This window comes from Pseudorca crassidens, chromosome 3 (genome assembly GCF_039906515.1).
Source record: "Pseudorca crassidens isolate mPseCra1 chromosome 3, mPseCra1.hap1, whole genome shotgun sequence".
NCBI lineage: Eukaryota > Metazoa > Chordata > Mammalia > Artiodactyla > Delphinidae > Pseudorca > Pseudorca crassidens.
This window is the reverse complement of record NC_090298.1, coordinates 168,042,342-168,060,859: the sequence shown is the minus strand read 5'-3', so window position 1 is coordinate 168,060,859 and position 18,518 is coordinate 168,042,342. Positions and strand designations below refer to the sequence as shown.

General features: G+C 58.1%; 2 protein-coding genes across 13 annotated transcripts in view; one reads left to right on the top strand and one right to left on the bottom strand.

Annotated features, from left to right (window-relative positions):
* Window position 1: 1 nt before the first annotated feature.
* RANBP3 (RAN binding protein 3) overlaps window positions 2-18,518 on the bottom strand; it is a 56,743-nt gene continuing 38,226 nt past the window's right edge. For 4 of the 10 annotated variants that reach the window (XM_067734056.1, XM_067734060.1, XM_067734062.1 and 1 more), the window contains 12 exons: window positions 16,854-16,919; window positions 15,889-15,981; window positions 14,927-15,045; window positions 13,315-13,428; window positions 11,319-11,422; window positions 10,072-10,150; window positions 8,862-8,964; window positions 8,286-8,410; window positions 6,773-6,893; window positions 4,880-5,022; window positions 4,299-4,482; window positions 2-677 (listed from right to left, as the gene is read on the bottom strand). In XM_067734056.1, coding sequence (XP_067590157.1) covers window positions 592-677; window positions 4,299-4,482; window positions 4,880-5,022; window positions 6,773-6,893; window positions 8,286-8,410; window positions 8,862-8,964; window positions 10,072-10,150; window positions 11,319-11,422; window positions 13,315-13,428; window positions 14,927-15,045; window positions 15,889-15,981; window positions 16,854-16,919 — 1,337 coding nt within the window. In that variant the 3' untranslated portion in view covers window positions 2-591. Of the gene's footprint in view, window positions 678-2,843; window positions 4,214-4,298; window positions 4,483-4,879; window positions 5,023-6,772; window positions 6,894-8,285; window positions 8,411-8,861; window positions 8,965-10,071; window positions 10,151-11,318; window positions 11,423-13,314; window positions 13,429-14,926; window positions 15,046-15,888; window positions 15,982-16,853; window positions 16,920-18,518 lie in introns of those variants that run through there. The other 6 variants (XM_067734061.1, XM_067734059.1, XM_067734065.1 and 3 more) reach the window with 3 other exon arrangements.
* Window positions 1,224-2,915, top strand: CAPS (calcyphosine). Of its 3 annotated transcripts, none has more exons than XR_010942503.1 (5): window positions 1,224-1,342; window positions 1,400-1,523; window positions 1,604-1,781; window positions 1,923-2,333; window positions 2,643-2,915. XR_010942503.1 is itself a non-coding variant. In XM_067734066.1 (5 exons), the coding sequence occupies exons 1-4, from the start codon at window positions 1,441-1,443 to the stop codon at window positions 2,297-2,299; spliced, it is 570 nt and encodes a 189-aa protein (XP_067590167.1). In that variant the 5' UTR covers window positions 1,299-1,440; the 3' UTR covers window positions 2,300-2,333; window positions 2,643-2,915. The 3 variants fall into 3 exon arrangements, 1 of the variants encoding a protein (XP_067590167.1); XM_067734066.1 differs by having other exon boundaries at window positions 1,299-1,523; window positions 1,923-2,129; window positions 2,198-2,333; XR_010942502.1 differs by having other exon boundaries at window positions 1,299-1,523.

Sequence of the window (18,518 nt, the reverse complement as noted above, 5' to 3'; positions counted from 1 at the left end):
CTCTGGGTCGGAAGGGCCCTGGCCACTTCCAATTTTTTATTGTTGAAATTCTGATTCTCTTAAAAATGTGGAGATGCCCAAACAGAGCTACAATAGTTGTGGTTACATTCTACATTTTTCTATATATATAAAAAAAAATCCAACATTTGTAACCCTCATAAAAATACACAATGGAGTATTTCTTTGCCTACGTAAAGAATTTTGGACTGCAGCAAGCCACAAGAATTTCTGCAGCAGAGTGCCACTGCCGTTTCTCATAAAACTGATGGTGTTGCAATCAGCTGTAGCTTGAATCGCAGCGCCGGGTGGCTTGTGATCCACGGCTTGGCTTCTGACTGTGGCAGCAACTTTCGACAATACCACTGTGCTGTGTGCAACTGCAAGCTTTGAAAAGCTTCTGATGATCTCTGGGTCTCTGCGGGTGGTGGCGTCCCCAAACGGGGGCCCACGTTTTTAGTCCTGGGAAATCCATTATCATTTTCAATCCTGACTGTTGGTGTAACGCTCTCGGTTGGCAAGATGTCCAAAGTCTCGACAGAAGGCATTCAGTGATGGCAGCCTTGGTTCCTCTTGGATTACGGATGTCAGGGGTCAGGGTCGCCTCTCTGGCCGGTACTGGAGCCCCTGGCTCAGCGGCTTGTCATGAATGAGCCAGCCCACCAAGTGATGTTTGAGACCTGGAAACCAACCACCAGGTGACCCATATTGACTGGCCCTAAGTAACTACCAGGAATTGCTTTGTTCAAGTCAACGTTGATGTCTGTAGGACCCAGCTGTGAGCACCACCTGCTGGACAGGGGCCTGGGTCACCTCGAGTCCTTTAAAATTGGATCCCTCAGCAGCTTTGGCTGCGGCCGTGTGAAAAGGGGCTGGTGGCTGGTGAAGCCCAGAGAAGGGAGGGGACCTGCTCCAGCTCACACAGGAATTGGGCCTTGCCTCCCTCCATCCAGGACACTGGTCCCCACAGGGCTGTGGCCCACCCTTCCTCCTTGTGGTTAGGAAGTGACCCCCTCCCCCCCACCACCACCTGGGCCTGGCTTTATCCCAGGACCTGGGCACTGCAGGGAGTAAGCGAGCAGGACAGTAGGTGGACAGCGGCGGCAGCAACAGCACTGCCCTGTGCCTCTCGGCCCGCCATATGCCCCCACAGGGCCATGCTGAGGGCCATGAGGCTCTGGTGCCTAGAGAGTTACAGCTGGGGCCCCTCCCAGTCTCCAGGGTACCGTCCCTTAGCAACAGCCCGGCCCGGCAGGACACACTGCCAACGCTGGGCAGAGCAGGCAGAAGGCAGAAGGCAGGCGGAGCAGCTACCCGGACTCCAGAACAGACAGACGAAGGCCAGGTGAGTGAGCGGGGGCACCCGGCCTGCAGCCTGGTTGCCGAGCGGGAGCCCCTCCAGATCTCTCTCCCATCCAGCAGCCCAGGGAGCCCTGACCCATCATGGATGCTGTGGACGCCACCATGGAGAAGCTCCGGGCCCAGTGCCTGTCCCGAGGGGCCTCGGGCATCCAGGGTCTGGCCAGGTGAGCTGTCCCCTCACACCTCCCCAACCCCCCGGATCACTTTCCAACCACGCTCCCTGCCCACGCCCCCTGCCCCCCAGGTTTTTCCGCCGCATGGACCGGGACAGGAGCCGGTCCCTGGACGCAGGGGAGCTCCAGCGGGGCCTGGCCGAGCTGGGGCTGGTGCTGGACACAGCCGAGGCGCAGGGCGTGTGCAGGCGCTGGGACCGTGACGGCAGTGGGACGCTGGACCTGGAGGAGTTCCTGCGGGCACTGCGGGTGAGGCCGGGCGCTCGACCGCGCGTGAGTCCCTCCACCCTGTCGTCCGGGGGTGCCAAGTCCTTGTGGGCTTATCCACATCGGTGTGGGGACTCGGGGGACCTCCCGAGCTCCACCCCCCCAGTCACCACCTCCCCCCAGCCCCCCATGTCCCAGGTCCGGGAGGCAGTCATCACAGCCGCGTTCGCCAAGCTGGACCGCAGCGGGGACGGCGTGGTGACTGTGGATGACCTCCGGGGGGTGTACAGCGGCCGCGCCCACCCCAGGGTGCGGAGCGGGGAGTGGACGGAGGAGGAGGTGCTCCGCCGCTTCCTGGACAACTTTGACTCCTCCGAGAAGGACGGGCAGGTGGGTGCGCGGGTACCACCCCCTCTGCCCACGCCTGCGGTCCCCCCTGACAGCCCATCTGCCCCCAGGTCACGCTGGCCGAGTTCCAGGACTACTACAGTGGCGTGAGCGCCTCTGTGGACACGGATGAGGAGTTTGTGGCCATGATGACCAGCGCCTGGCGGCTGTGAGCGGTGCACACCCACTCGGCTGGCACCATGCAGCGTAGGGCCCCACCCGGCACCCCTGGGTCAGGGCCCCTCTCACCTGGGCTTTGAGCTGAGCAGCCCCGGGGTGGGGGATGGAGGGGATTGTGGGAAGATTGAGGCCGCAGAACCGGCTGGACCAGGTCTCCAGGGACACGGCTTGGCCACCAGGTGTCAGTGGGACAAAGGTTCCAACGATGGGTCACTGGTTCAGGAGCCCAGGGAGTGAGACCCTCCATGCCCACGCCATGCCGACCCCAGGTCTCCTCCTGGGTCTGCTCAAGTGAACCCTGTCAGCACCCTCACCCCTCCCTCGTGACTCCCCCAGGAAGCCAGGCAGCGCCTGGGTGGGGAAGCAAACTGCTCTTCTGTGACGCAAGGCTCTGCACGGAGCGGCCGGTCTTGGAAGGCAGCCAAGCTTGGTCACCTGCCCAGGTGTGGAGTGCGGGGCAAGCCAGGCTGCTGAGGAACCGTTCCTGGCCAGGTTGCCTGGCTTCCTGAGGCCCCTGGGGCATGCGGGAGGCCAGAGTTTTAGTTAAAAGTTTTAATGTAGTTCCCAAATACATTTCATATGACAATCTTACATAAATGTTCCAAAACACATGGGCGTTATCTGGTTTTACTTGTCACTAGTTGGCTAAGGCTTAAAGCAGAGAAGTGTGACCGGATCTGCTGGGAGGGCCTTTGGTGTCGTCCCGTGGCTCAGGCGCGGACGCGGATGCGGGCTGCACAGGCCACCCTGAGGTGTGGGCGGCACAGCTCAGACGGGCCTCCCCCTCACCCTGTGAGGGCCCTGTGCACAGAGGCCTCCTCTGCGGGCCCCGCCAGGCGGGCGGCACCCAGCTGGCTCTTGGCCACGCTATGGGGTGGGGCGGGCAGAGGGCGCCGCTCCTGTGTGTGCTGCGAGCATGGGTTCTGCCCGTTGTCTGGAACCGGTCCGCTCGCTGCCCCCTCCTTGAAGGCCCTGCCAGGGTCCCCCTCTGCCTCTCACAGAGGCCCCCAGCCCTCGACGGTCTTGGGGGCAGAGATGTCCAGGGCTGGGCAAGGAAGGAACGGCCAACAGCAGGAAGCAGGTTTTGCACCTGGGTGCCTGATGACGGGTGACCCATGTTATGGGGACAGACAGGAGGATGGGGGGGAGCCCTCCCACGCCCTCCCATGCCCAGTGACCCTTTTCTAGATGGGCTCTCCAGGCCCAGGGCCCAACCCCTTCGCACCCCACGACTTGGCCTGGAGGAACCCCAGGTGGGGAGCACCCCCAGCATGGGGGCCGGGGCCACAGGGGGAACGAGGACGCAGCCCACGACGGAGCCGTGCCTGCTCAACACACAGAAGAGAAGCGCCTCGATCTAGGAAACCAAATACAAAGCCTTGGGGGGGAAAGAAAAGGTCTAAAAATAAACCCCCCAAATCAGAACGTGGGAGCTGGGAGGTAAAGACAGTAGTAACAGAAGGTCCAGCAGGCCCAGCGTGACACTGTGTGGACAGACCCGGTGCCCGGGCAGGTGGAGGCGGGGAGAGCCGGCGACACGACGAGGGTGGGGTGAAGAAACGAGGGGTCCCAGTCCCAGTGAGAAGCCGTGACAAGTCTTAATGTGCCATTTCAATTCAAGGTGGGGAGGGAAGAAATGTTCTTTTTCGTTTTGCTCATCAATATGATGAGGTTCGTGTCCCAAACCACATTCAGGCAGTTCCCGAGTCTGCTTCTGAACGGGACGTGCGGATCCAGACTGTGGCCACCCAGCGGGGAGTGTGGTTCCCGAGCCCCGCGCCTCGACGCTGCCGGAGGGAGGGGCGGGCGGGCGGGCAGACAGACGGACAAAGCAGCAGGCTCGTGGGCAGCCGGCTCCCGGCGCTATGTGCTCCCGGCCGTCTGCCCGTCCCCTTCGTCGCCAGCGCCTGTGGGGAGCGGTGGCCTGGCCGTCAGGTGTCTGCCCTGGACACAGCCCCACCCCTTGGGTCAGCCCCGGGACCCCTGGCTCACCGCCTCCAGTGGCCCCCGACGGGGCCAGGACGTCGTCGTCGTCGCTGTCGTCCTCGTTGGACGGGGCCGCCCCAGGCTCGGGGGCCGGCGTCCTGGCCTCCTGCTCCTGCTCCACGTGGCTGCGCAGGGCCAGGATGCGGTGGTGCAGGGCCGCATACAGCTGGCCCGTGTCCTTGGAGCTGGCCTGGTGGAGGCAGAGGGGAGGGCCAGGTTACAAGGCCTCACGGGGAGACCCCTCCTCAGGTGACGTGGCCACAGCCCCTGCCTTAATGGGATGTCCCAGCTCCCGGGCTGGACTGGGGAGGAGCCTGACCTCTCTCCTCGACAAACCCGGGGACAGCAGACCGAAGCTCCCCCAGGTCCAGGGCCTGTCCTCCCGAGGGGTCCACAGAGCCTGGGCCGGGCCAGCCTTCGGTGAGCCATCCCGACCCTGGAGGCCTCCTACTCTCCCCGGCCAGGCCCTCAGTGCAGGGCTCTGAGTGCTAGGCATGGGGCTGCCCTGCCCTCGTCCGGGGGCTGTTTGGACAGCTTTGTTCCCCGAGAGGCCGGGGGCAGCCCAGCCCGTCCCTGGGGCTGCTCACCGAGATCAGGAAGACCTTCACGCCCTGGTCCTCCGTGTCCATGGCTGTGATGCGGATGCTCTTCTCACTGGCCTTGTCCATCTGCATCTGGGCCCACAGCTTGGTGTTGAGGATCAGCCGCAGGCTGCCCTGGGTCCGCATCACTGCAACCAACGAGGCCATCAGCTCTGCCCCCCACCCCTCGACGAAGCCGCTACGAGAACAGACACAATCTGCAGGAAAGCCAACACCCCCAGGGTGAAATCCCACAATCCCCCCAAGGTCCACGAAAGCCTCCTGTCTGCTGAGCGGCAGCCCTGGCAACCCCCCACCCCTGGCGGCACATCCAGTGGGTGGAGCTGGTGCCAGGACGGCGGCTCCCCTGGGGAAGGGGCTGGTCAGGCGGCAGCAGGAGGCGGAGGTGGGTCTGCACACTGGGGACACGCCACACGAAGTCTACGCCCCCTGACTCTCGCCACCCACAGGCCAAGGCGCAGCTCCTGCCCCATGAAAAGGAGCTAACTGCTTAGAGGAAGCGTCAGGGCTGACCGCTGCTCAGAGCCTCCATCAGGAGGGAGACAAAGGTAGACTGAGGGCAGCACACAGTGGAGAAGAACAGGGGACAGGCCTCTCCTCTCTGGAAATGTGTGTGAGACCACGAGTTCCACCCACAGCGGGCCCAAGGCCAATGCTGTCCTGCTCAATTTGTCCGAGCCTACCCACCCTGCCCGAGCCCCAACCCCATGGACACAGGTGAGCCCTGGCCTTCCTGCCAGCCGGGCCCTCCCCACTGGAAAACCCGGAGCAGATTACAAGCGGTCACCCCAATCTGGGTGACCCTCACCCCCTCCAGCCCTCTGGGCCCGGCCTCACAGCCCAACCTACCCCCCGAGGTGGACTTGGAGGGAAGGAAGGTCAATGCCAAGGATCAAAGGCTGCGTGGGGTGAAAGGAGACGATGGCCGGGAAGGATCTCAACAAGGGAGGGGGCAGTGCAATTACAACGAGGCTGGTCACAGGCTGATGACCCAGGGGCAGAGCCACGAGCCGCGGGGGCTCAAAATCCTGCGCCCTCTCTGTCCAGATACACTTGCACGTTTCCATTAGGGAAAATGAAAAAGAACAGTGCCCGAACAGAAGCCCAAGTGCATAAAAACAGTGCCGAAAAGACGCAGCATGAGCTACGCCTGGGCCAGGAATGGACGTTTCTGTAAAGGCCGCAGGACAGTTTTAACTGGGGAGGATTAAAACAACAAAACAAAACAAACAAAAAAATGAACACACACGTTTCACATATATACAAACATGCCCGCACACACATCCGTTCTGTAACAAGCGTACTTCCGGGAATAAGATTCACGTGTAGATGGCCCCAGTAGCATTACTTACAAGTCAAAAACAATTAGAAACAACCTACATGTCCGTCAGCAGGGAAATGGCTGAATACACTCACGGCCGATGGAATGTTAATTCATACAGAAGCTTTTCAAAAACAGTCGTATTTTAGGGAAAATTTAACAACACAGGAACACGCCCACAAAACGGCAAGTGAAAAGAGCAAGAGACAAAGTCACCTCACTTCCTTAACAAAGATCCACAGAACAGGAATGGACCGCCAAGACAGTCTTGGCAGACAGAGATCTCCCTCTTTTTGTAAAGAGATTTTCGTTGATGTTTGATTTCTTTGTTTACTCACCACGAAACAACTGACACTTTATAAGAAAATACGTTTGAAAATGGCTAAATCCTTTCATCCACTTTCACGATCAGGAAGAGGAACATCACAGAAGGGCTGGCGGCTGGAGCCTCTGGGCCAGGCCGGGTCCCGCAGGCTGAGGGCCGGCTGTGGGTGCAGACAGGGAGCCCCGCCCCGCCGCGCCCCTGGCTCCTCCACAGAAACCTGGCCGAAGCTCACCTAGTCGGGACTGCAACGTCCCATCGTCAGTCGATGCCATGTCGTTGAGTCTGAGCAGCCCCCGGCCTCTCTCCACCCACGACTGCGAGGTCTTGTCAAAGACAAACAGCTTACACTGGATCTGGAACACAAGGTGGCCCTCTGGGTGAGCAGGGACCCTGGCCGGCAGACAGACCCCGGGAGCCTGCAGGGAACCCGCGATGAACCAGCAGGGTCAACGAACTATGGTCTGGGGGACACGTCTGGCCCTTGGCCACTTTTCTGTCCTGCCCTCGAACTAGAATGGACTTTACATCTTTAGAGGAGTATTAAAAAAAAATAATCATTAAGGAAATGCACATCAAAACCACAATGAGATACCACTTCACACCCACTAGGATGGTAATAACCAAAAGGACAGATGACAACAGGTATTGGAGGATGTGGAGAAATCAGAACCCTCACACCTTGCTAATGGGGATGGAAAATGGGGCAGCCACAGTGGAAAACTGTTCTCCAACACATTAAACGTGGAGTTATCATATGGCCCAGAAATTCCACTCCTAGGTATCTACCCACGAGAAGTGAAGCACGTGTTCACATAGAAACTATTACGTGAATGTTCACAGAGCATCATTCTTAATACCTCAGAAGTGGAAACAAACCAAGCGCCCACCAGCAAGTGACTGGATAAACAAATGTGGGCTACCAATACAGTGGACTGTTATTCAGCCTTGAAGAGGAGTGAAGCGCCGACACACGGTCCACCAGGGATGAACCTCGAAAATGTGGACACAAAAGGCCACATGTTGTACGATCCCATTCACGTGAAATGTCCACAACAGGCAAATCCACGGAAACAGAAAGTGGGGTTGCCTGGGGCTGCAGGAAGGGGGATGGGCAGTGACTGCTCATGGGCACAAGGCTTCTTTTTGGGGGGGCAAAAATGTTCTAAATTAGTGAATACAGTAAAAACCACTGAACTGTACGCTTTAAAAGGGTGTATTTCATAGTATGTGCACTGTACCTCAATAAAGTTGTTATACAAAAAAAAATGCAAGAAAGACCACACGTGGCCCTTTACAGAAAAAGTTTGCAGATCTTTTAAGTCAGTATCTCTCAAGATAGATAGATAAGAAAAACTGTGAGTGGCGGAAAAAAGTACCACTAAAAACCCCACATTAAAAACTCCCCAAAGCCACATATACGTGGTTTATAGACACACACGCAGGTATGTGTGAAAGGACGAAGGGCAGATGGAGCCCCACCACACTGGACGTGCTGCCCCAGGAGGGGAGGGAGATGGGACGGGGCACGGGTGCCATGAAGTCTGGTCTAAGAAAAGAACACAGCACCACCGGGACAAAATAATCACAGCTGTTGACTCTGGGTGGCAAGAGGTGTTTGTTACACGTCTTTGTAGTTCCCTGAATTATCGAGACTGTCTCAGAACAGACCGTTTTGCTCTAAAACAGAGCAGTACAAGAAGTCCGCTAGCCGCACCGACGGGTCCCAGAGGCCGGGCGCGCCTCACCTGCAGCACGTTGCTTTCGGCCTCCTCCCCGGTGATCACCTCCACCTTTTCCAGCAAGCACTTCCGCGCTGTCGCCTTGGTGTAGGCGGCCGCCGACTCGGCCAGCGACTCTGCAATGTTATTAGCTAAACGACATTGACTATTGATTTGGTCAGGGGGAGGGTGTACCTCACAGGACACCCAAAGGGTGGCTCTGGCCTCAAGGGGGCCAGCGCCTCGGGCCCACAGCGGACCCTGGCAACGCACCACGTAACTCTGCCTCGGAGTCTGCTGGGCGGCCACCGGGAGCGGCCAGTGCAGCTGCGGCCTCCCACTCTCCCACGCAGGCGAGGAGGGCAGACAGCGAGAGACCTCCGAGGGCGCTGAGGAGCGTCTGCCGCCTCAGGGCGAGGAGGAGGGCGACAACCACCTCAACCCCATCCTGGTCACCAGGCAGGGCCCCGGGCCTCGCCCCCCCTCCTGCTCACTGGACAGCCAGCACGCACGGCTGTGGGCTGTGCCCGAGGGTGGTTCACAGCGTCCCCGCCCCTCCCTGCCTCCCGGACGCCCCCGGGAGAGGGCAGGACCGAGGCCTACCTTTCTCGGGGGTGGCCTCCTGGGACGAGGACTCGGACCCGGACTCGGCCACTGTGTTTTCTCTGTTGGCATCCGGGCTGACCTCGTTTAACTTGGGCGGGCTCTGCGGGGAACGAAGGCGCACAGGAGGAGGGGGCGTGGGGGGTGGTCCCGGGGGCCGACCGCTGCAGGACAGGGAACCCCTCTGCCGGGAGGCAGCTCCTGGCGCCCCCCGCCCAGCAGAGGACCCCCTCTGCCGACGCTGGCCTCCCTCCCGCACTCTGGGGACCCGCCCAGCCCCAGCCCATGCGCACTCAGCGCCTGCTGAGCAGCATCAGAGACAGGCGGTCCTCAGTCCTCACAGGCCCGCCCGGACGCGCACGCGAGCCGCCTCTGGAGCCTCTGTGGCGTCACCTGGAGGTGTGTGCCACCAGCCGACCTTGGGCCACCTGGTCCCCCTGGCCCGTGAAAGAGTTCTTTGCCTACTTCATCGTAATCGAAAAAGGACAGTACTGACGCTCAAGAAAAGAAGCAGGCGGCTCCTTAGTGAAACAAACACTGAGACCAAGACGGCAGGAATCAGGTGGGCCCCAAACAGCGCCTGAGCTGCCCTCACAGTGGACACAGCGGGGCTGTGTGTAATGATTGGGAAAGAAAAGGAAGAAAGAGAAGGAAGCGGGTAACGACCCTAGAAGCCCATCCCGGGCTGGCTGGGCTCTCTGGGACCAGGATGTGGCCCGCGGTCAGCCACGTGCCTCAGCCGTGGTGTGTCAGGAGTGCAGGGGACACTGGAGACCCTGCAGGGTTGCCCCCTCGCCCCCCACTCTGTGCTGCAGCCTCACGGTGGCGATGGGGCTGCCCTCCCTTGGCTTCAGAGGTGGCACAGGGTGGTCCCGGCCCACATGGTTAAGGAGTCTGGCCTGACGGCTGTCACCGCACCTGCCCTTAGCTGGGAGGAAGCGCGGCCCGTGACTCAAGGGAAGCCCCTCTCAGGACGAGGAAGGACAGGATGCGCGACACTGGCTCCTACAGAGCCTCCCTAGGCCACCAGCGCCGCCCCCCGTTTAAGCTGAGTCTGAGCTGGGTCTTCTTTCTCTTACTTGGAAAAGAAAACATTCTAATTTCACAGGACTCAAGGCAGCAGCCACACCCGACGTGTCCCGGTGACCTGCGGGAGGCTCCGAGAGCCTTCCAGGCCCTGGGCAGGACAGTCCCCACGGGGGTCACTCACCAACACGCGCTCACTCATGTTCTGGCCAAATATGAATTTGCTGCTGGCGGCGTCGGCACTGTTGGCTGAGCTCTCTAAACTGAAGAGGAGACACGCTGTGAGCGCAGGGTGGCACAGGGCCAGGCGGTGTGCACGCCCACATGCGCGGCACACACACACGGTCGCACGGTCGAGGCCCTGCTCCGCCTCGGGCTGGGCTGGTGTGCCAGGGACAGGTACCCGCAGGCCTCCATGCCAGCCCTCTCCAGGCGGCAAACACAGACCCTTGGCTCGCACCGCCTGGCACCAACTGCACACGGGCGCCGTGTGACACACCAGATGCCCGTCTTCCCCAACCCCCAGGAGGTGGGCAGCACCACACAGAGGCTGAGCGCAGGGGCGTTCCGTCCACTCCCAGCAGACAAACCCGGCTGTCTCTTGCCAGTGGGCTGCCCCCGGGAGGCACTGCAGCTCTCTGGGTCCCTCCCCAGGCCTGCACCAAGGAGGTGATGCCTCCTGTGGGGTGGCCGGCAGGTGACACGGGATGACCTTTGGGGAGCGCTCAGCAAACGGCAGCTGCCCTGGCGGTCACACTTCATCCGTTTTAAGACATCACAGGCTGCATGTGCCTCCCAATTTGGGAAACACTCAGGTGCAAAAAATGCGTCTTAAAGTATCTGATGCACTCTGCTAACCGGGGGCCAGGCAGCCAAGCAGCGAGGTCACTGTTCCCATCGGGCCTCTCCGAGGTGGGAGCCCGCACGGCGCCTGCTCTCCTGGCCCATCTCCCAGGCAGGGACGAGCCTTCCTTCTCAAACACCCCGGCAGCCAGGCTGTTGGCAAGTGCCACCACCAGTAGCGCCAACGGCGAGCCCAGATCCAGGGCAGGGAGCACCTGGTGACAGGAGACAGCCGAGCTGTCACTGGCCCACCGGGTTCTGTTCTGGGCACGAGGCCCGGGTGACAGAGGTCACTCCCGGGGCTGGGCTGAACAAGCCCACGGGACTGGGGTCCTGCCTTAGATGTCTGCTGAAGCCCACCATCCCAGCCCCTCCACATGTGTCCAGAGCGGAAAAGAGGGAGGGGCTGCACGGTGACTGGGATTCTGGCTGCACGTGCCCTTGCCCTCCCAAGGAAGGACTGGGCTGGCTCCTGGTGCAGGAGGGTCCAGGCTTCTCTGGGCCCTGAGGCAGGTACCACGGGTGACCACGGGCCCGAGGCGGAGGCTCTCCCCGGACAAGGCTGGGCACCAGGCCCGAGGCGCAGACCTGGAGCTGATGTACTGAAGGAAGTAGTTGGTGGCGGCTGGCGCTTCTGAACTGGGGTGTCCGGCGTTCTCCATGTCCACTACTTCAGCGTTCTCATTTATTAACTGGGAAACAGAGAGGAAACACTGCTCAGAGAACGGCATGTCCTGGACCTCTGCAGCTCAGCCTGCGTCCACAGGCCCTACGCTGACATGCGGCATGGCTCCGTCTACATGTGTGTACCCTGGGGTGTGGTAAGAGTTAAGATACAAAAACAGTCCATAAGGCACTAGGGAGCCTTTTCTACCTTGTTTTAAAAAAGCACACTCAGGCTGGCACCTTGTTGGCATTTTTATCAATACTTCTGCACCGAGGAATCACAGGTCGCTTACAAATCTTACATTTTAAGGGGTTCATTATAAACAAAACAGAAGCATCATTTCTCAAGGCTGCTTCTACGCCAACTGCCATGCTAGCCTGGTTAAATACATTCTCCGATGAAACTCTCCCGGGAACGCTGAGAGGTGGGTGTTAGCGACCTTGCTCTGAGTGAGGAAGCAGAGGCTCAGAGCGGTTAAGAAACCACGGCTTTGAGTCGCCCCCCCATTGAGAAGCTGGGATGCAACCATGAGACGCCCGGATCCCCACGAGACATCGTCCCCACCCCAATCTCAAGGCAGCGAGGAACAGACTCGACCTGATGGCTCAGGCCAGGCCCCCGGTCCCCAGCATGGGTGGATTTCCAGGTCCTCCCTGCTGTTGCTTTCTGCTCCCAGGAGGGGGCAGCTGCCAAGGGACTCAATATTTTGCCTAAAGCTGTGCAACATCAACACCTATTCTTGTGTCTCTTGGGGTATGTGTGCTTCTACTGGACCGTGGGCACCAGAGGAGGAAGCTGACGGCGTGGCCTGACATCTCCTCCACACCCGAGACACTCTTGTTTTCTCGTTTCAGGGCTTCTCACCTTTTGCGTTACTGACCCCGGGCGCAGGTGGTTCCCTGAGCGGGGACGGGGGCTTCCTGGGCACTGTGGGGTGTTGGTCAGCATCTCTGGCCTCCACCTACTTAGTATCAGTGGCACCTACCCCCCAGCTGTGGCAATGACAAATGTCCCCAGACACAGCCACTGACACTGCCCCTCAAGCCTCCAGGAGCTTCTTGCCAGATGAGCTGCTGGAAATGGCACAGAGGGACCTTCAGTCCCTGGGGCTGGGACAGGTCTTCCGAGAGGGCCAGCGCGTGGGGTCCAGAACCCAGATCCCCTGCCACTGCCACATGCTCCCCACCCCCGACTCAAAGTCCCCAGACTAGACCAACACACCTGGGGGGCAGCCAGGAGGTGACAGATCCTGTTGCCTCCTGTGGGAGAGAAAACAGTATCTTTCCACCTGCCCTCCTTGAAAAAAACAAGGCGATGGCTCTCAATTGGGGGTGACATGGTCCCACGGGGAACATTCAGAACCGCTGGGGATGCTTTTGGTGGTCGTCACTGGGGGCGGGGAGGGGGTGCTGCTGGCATCTAGAGGGCGGGGGCTGGGGATGCTGCTCAACACCCTACAGTGCGCAGGACGGCCTTCCACAACTAAGAAGGATCCGGGCTGAACGACGCTAGTGCTGAAAGAAACCCTGAAGTAAGCACAGAAAAATCTCTTTGGTGACCTGGAAAGCATCGGATCCTAATGTCTGCTTGTTCCTTGGCTATAAACACGTCAGCTGTCAGGGCTAAGGTGCCTCTCTCAGCCTGGCTCCTGGAAGAACGAGGGGGCCTGCCGCCAGGAGCCACCGCTCAGCCCCACACTGGCAGGGGTGGGGCAGGGTGGGGGGCAGCCGGCCGGGGTGCTGCCAGGAGTCAGCAGCACAGCACGGAAGGGACGCAACAAGCAGCTGCTGGGCGTTGAGGCCCAGGACCACCCCAGACACGGCCCCCACTCCCCATCCCCGGGCAAATGAACCTGGGGGAGGCGTAAAAAGATCCCTTCACTGGGTCAACAGCTCATCCGGCCTTCTGACCACATACCTTAACTCTGTCCCTCAGGTTCTGCCCGAACACAAACGCCTGCTGTGCAAGCTCCTTCTTCTCGCAGCTCTCCTCAGAAGCACTGCTGGACTCATTTTTCTGCGAGTCTTTCTCCTGGTTAAAACAAGCAAACAGAACAACTGAAAAGAAGCCACACATCAGCCCTGAGAAGCGAGATGAGCCATCTCACACCATTGTATTTGCCTGGCGTGAATCCTGTGGAGCGGGCCCTGGGGTGGGGGACCAGGGAGATGCCCTAGGGCTGGGGGGGACCAGACCTCTCCAGGGAGGGGGAGGGGCGAGGTCTTGGCAGTGCCCTCGTCACCGGGAACACTGGGTGGAGACGGTGGCGTGGGGGGTCACGTCCAGGTCTCCCTCCAGCTCAGAGCCCTAGCCACCAGTTTCTGAGAAGCAGTATGCTGTGGGAATGATTCCTTTTTCCAATTCCACTAACTGTGGTTTCAGGGTGGGGGGCTCAGGGACATCTGAAGATTGAATTGGAGATGTTCATTTTCACCATTTGAGCCTGAACATCCGGCGGCGGTATGGCAGCGGGTGGGGGAGGCAGAGGGTGGAGAACCTCAGGCAGCGACCTGTCTGCTGAAACAGGCAGAGTGGAGATAAACACACGGGTGCAATCTGTCTCCGTACGTGGAGCCCTGGATGTGTTGCTGCAACTCGGATTTCAAGTCCGTCTCTGCCAACCGCAAATGCAGGCTCTTCATTAAATGCCCCTTATTTTCAGCTGCTATGCAACGCTACTGGAAAACATATGCATCTGGCCTATATAATCCCAGAACCCTGGAGGACTTTTTTTTTTTAAAAACAAACAATTTCTGGGCTTCCCTGGTGGCGCAGTGGTTGAGAATCCGCCTGCCAATGCAGGGGACATGGGTTCGAGCCCTGGTCCGGGAAGATTCCCACATGCCGCGGAGCAACTAAGCCCATGTGCCACAACTACTGAGCCTGCGCTCTAGAGCCCACGAGCCACAACTACTGAGCCCACGTGCCACAGCTATTGAAGTCTGCACGCCTAGAGCCCATGCTCTGTAACGAGAAGCCACCGCAATGAGAGGCCCACGCAACGAAGAGTAGCCCCCGCTTGCTGCAACTAAAAAGAAAGCCTGCGCACAGCAACAAAGACCCAACGCAACCAAAAATACATAAATATATAAAAATAAAAATAAATAAATAAAACAAAGGATTTCTGAGCAAACTCCCAAGCACACTTCTGCCACTAGAAGCAGCACATGTGTATGAACCCGAGGAACTGCTCGGCTGTGGAAGAGGGACGGGAGACATCTCTCCAAGTACAGCGGTACAAGGCCCCAACAGACTACGTGCGTGGAAACGAAACAGGCCTTGGGCTATCCGGCCCTAAGTGCCAGAGCCCTGCTCGTGGCCCCTTTCACTCAAAACCAACTGTGGAGTTCTTGGTGGTCTGGTGACCTGGCCAGTCAGTTGTGGTTACACATGGAGACCTCTGAGCAAATCAGGATGCTTTAGCATGGGCCAGCTTGGATACAGCCCAGAGTGGTCAACAGCCCATGCGCCCGGTGAGGCCCTGAGAAGCTTCACGTGCGGTGCACTCCCTGCCCCATTGCCGACGGACCTCAAGTGCTGGTGCCTCGTCAGAGGGACTCCTCCGGGCGGGGTTGTCAGGCGAAGCCGATGTCGCTGCCCCCGGGCAGTCTGCCGGGACACTGACCCCGTTGGTGCCGCTGCTCGGGACTGTGGGGAGAAAAGGACAGCAGACATCTCAGAGGTCAGCCCGGACCACCTTCAGCACCGCTGCCTTCTACCATTTGGGCTGAGAGTGTAATGTCTCCTTCTTAAAGGAAAGGATCTGGAATCAATACAAATTCTTAGGTTAGAAAAACCCAAACCCAAAACTAACACCTCACAAAAGAAAGAATCCTTTATTACTTATTCCACAAAGAACCATGTGAATTTTCAGTTTATTTAGAAATACTACTACTTAGGCGAAAAAAAAAAAGAAAATATATTTGGGGAATAATTATGAGTTTTATAAAACTAGTTTTACTAATAGAGTCTTTTTTCTATGCACTTTCTCCTTTAAACAGTTGAGATTATGTGACATGTACAACTTTAAATCAGGCTTTGTTTAGTATTAGACCAAAACAATTTTCCATGCAATTAAAACCCTTCAGAAATATTAACTATTTTTGCTCCCGATGAAAAGCTCTTGAATTGTAGGGAAAGATTAAGAGGAAGAGAAGAAAAGTTTATCAGTATTAAGAAAATTAAGGATGAACTGAAAACCCCATCCTTTGTGGATATAATAGAAATATGGTTCAGGTCTCTTAGACATACAGGGCTGAGTTTTGCCTGCAAACACACAGGGACGCATCTGGGCCGCTCAGGGCTGGGGGGCCAGCTCTCAGGAGGCCAGTGGAACTGCCTGTCTTCCAGGCTCATTGGGGATTTGAGGGCTTGTTTCTCCAGCACTCTATTTCCCAGTGCGTTCAGCAGATGGGGCCAAAGCCACCTGTGTCGTGACGCGGCTGTGCCCTGACGTGTGAGCCTGGGAGGGGCCACGGCCGAGTCACTCACCGGTCTGTGAGAGCACCTTTGGCTGCGGGGCTTGTAGCACTGCTGGGCGAAGCACGCTCCGCTGCTGCTCCTTGGGCTTCTGGCTCGGCAGACCTGGGGACAGAGGTCGGCTTGCCCGGGCCCTCCGACCGCAAGGGCAGAAATGCAACCCACCCCCACGCCAGCTCTCAGGCACTTTACAGAAAAATTCACCCCAACAACGCATCTGATGTCCCTCTTGGGCTAGACTTTACAGGGAAGCATACTGAAAAAATTAAAAACCCAAGATATTTTCTCTACAGTTAGACATACAAATTCTGGCTATTGTTATTTTTATATGTGATTAAATGAAACCCCCATGAAACTGATCATGTCTGCAAATTAATCCAGTGAGTACAGGAATGCTACAGGGGGGACCAAGAGACAGCTGTTCTCAAGCGTGGGGCTCGAGGGTCAAGGGCAGACGGTGAGGGGAAAGCAGCGAAGCCACAGTTCACCTCTCAAAGTTTAGGACTCTGCTACGGGTCACGTAAAGGTACCCCTTGCACCTGCTTCTCAAAATGCCACGTTGAGAAAATCCCTCTGCCAAACATACAGGGCAAGGACCACGAGAACGCTCCAGGCCCTGCAAGGGCTTCCCGTTGGATGTGACGTGTCTCGATGGCGCGAGTGCCGGGCCCCGCTCACTAGCGGCTGCTCTGCTACTCAGGGTTAACGCTGTGGGCAGATCGCTCAGCAGAGACAGTCTCACAACTGAGCTACTGCCGGGCACGGAGCCTGAACGCCACCCACCAAGCCGGGCCCGCTCCCTCGCCGCCACCTCCTCGGGACAGCGGGCTCACAGGCAGGAGAACCTCCCTGGTCCGACGGGCTCTTTCCAGCGGTGTTCCAGTGCTCACGTGTCAGAAAAGTGAGCCCGGACCGCACTGGCACGCAGAGGCCGCAAGGCAGCCACTCTGTGCTCCTCCTTCAAGGCGGACACCCACCTGCACTGGGTGCCTGGCCGTGGATCAGGGTCGGCGGCTTCAACCGGAATCCACTGCTCTTTTCCTCTACAAGCATAAGAGAAAAAAAAAAAGCGGGCCTGCCTGGGGTGGGGCAGCAAAGCTAGGAGGGACCAGGGGCAGAAGAGGACTGTGGTCTGGGCTTCGGTGGCCATGGGCCTGGGGAACTAGGGAAAATGTTTCCAAGTTAAAACAGAAGAGCAGAGGCCCATCCAATCCCGTCTGTAAGGGAGGAGGCTGAGGGCTGCAGGCAGTGCTGGCCCTGGGGTGAACTGCTGGCAACAGAAAACTGGAGGGCATGTGTGGGGCTGGTCAAGCTGCAGTCCACCCACCCAGCTACCTGCCGGGGCTGAGAGCTCGGAGGCTGGGCTGTGCTCGCGGGCCCCAAGGAATATCAGGGAGCCACAGAGTTCTGGTCCCTGGGACCCAGCTCCCTTTCCAGGAGGACACGTCTGTAATCAGGAGAAGCTTCTCTACTACCAGCAGACCTCTGAGAAATGAGATGCATTTTCTGTGGTGAAAGATCAAAGGTGGCAGACGGCAGGCTCTCTCCAGATGTGCCCGGAGTGCTTGCGGCTAATGAGGGCGCTGGGAGGCCCAGGAGGAGGAGGCGGGGCCTCCCTCAGGACGAAGTCTGGGATGGACAACTATGCAGAGCTGACAGACACAGGGGCTCAAAGCCTGGTTTCAGCTCAGCCACCAGTACACACAGATCCCTTAATCCCTGCACCTTGGTGACTCTGCCCATCTCAGGGGGCGGGGGAGACAGTCTAATGCATTCCCTGACCAGAAGGATCAGGATAAAAAGCCTTGTGACTCCAATAGGACACGTCTGTCCCCAGAAGAGCCCAGGGACTGCAGCATTTTGGGTCCCAGAGGCAGTCTCACTTTTGTGCTAAGGTCCAGCCCACGGGGGGAAAAAACCCTTTTCGGGTCATAGGGAACAAGATCAAGACAGAGAAATCCCTTGCCTGTTTTTACACACCAGCAGCGAGCAATCCAAAAGTGAAGAAAACAATTCCATTTACAATAGCACCACAGAGAATATAATACTTGGGAATAAACTGAACCCACGAGAACTACAAAACATTGTTGGAAGAAAGTAAAGACTTAAATAAATGGAAAGATACCCCAAAAGGCCACACAGTGTATGACTCCATTTACAATGAAATGTCCAGAGCTGGCAAATCCACGGAGACAGAAAGTCGATTTGTGGTTGCCAGGGGCTGGGAAAGACAAAGTGGGGCGTGACTGCTCAAGGGTATAGGGTCTCTTTTTGGAGTGACAAAAATGTTCTAAAGTTAATTATGGTGATGGGTGCACAACTCTGTAGATACACTAGAAACCCTTCAACTGTACACACAAACACCACCACAAACACACCTGGTCAGCCCACACTTTCAGGTATGAAACAAAATCAAATCAGAATTCCCAAACAGGGGGCTTCCCTGGTGGCACAGTGGTTGAGAATCCGCCTGCCAATACAGGGGACACGGGTTTGAGCCCTGGTCCGGGAAGATCCCACATGCCACGGAGCAACTAAGCCCGTGCATCACAACTACTGAGCCTGCGCTCTAGAGCCCGCGAGCCACAACTACTGAAGCCCATGCATCTAGAGCCCGTGCCCCGCAACGAGACGCCACCGCA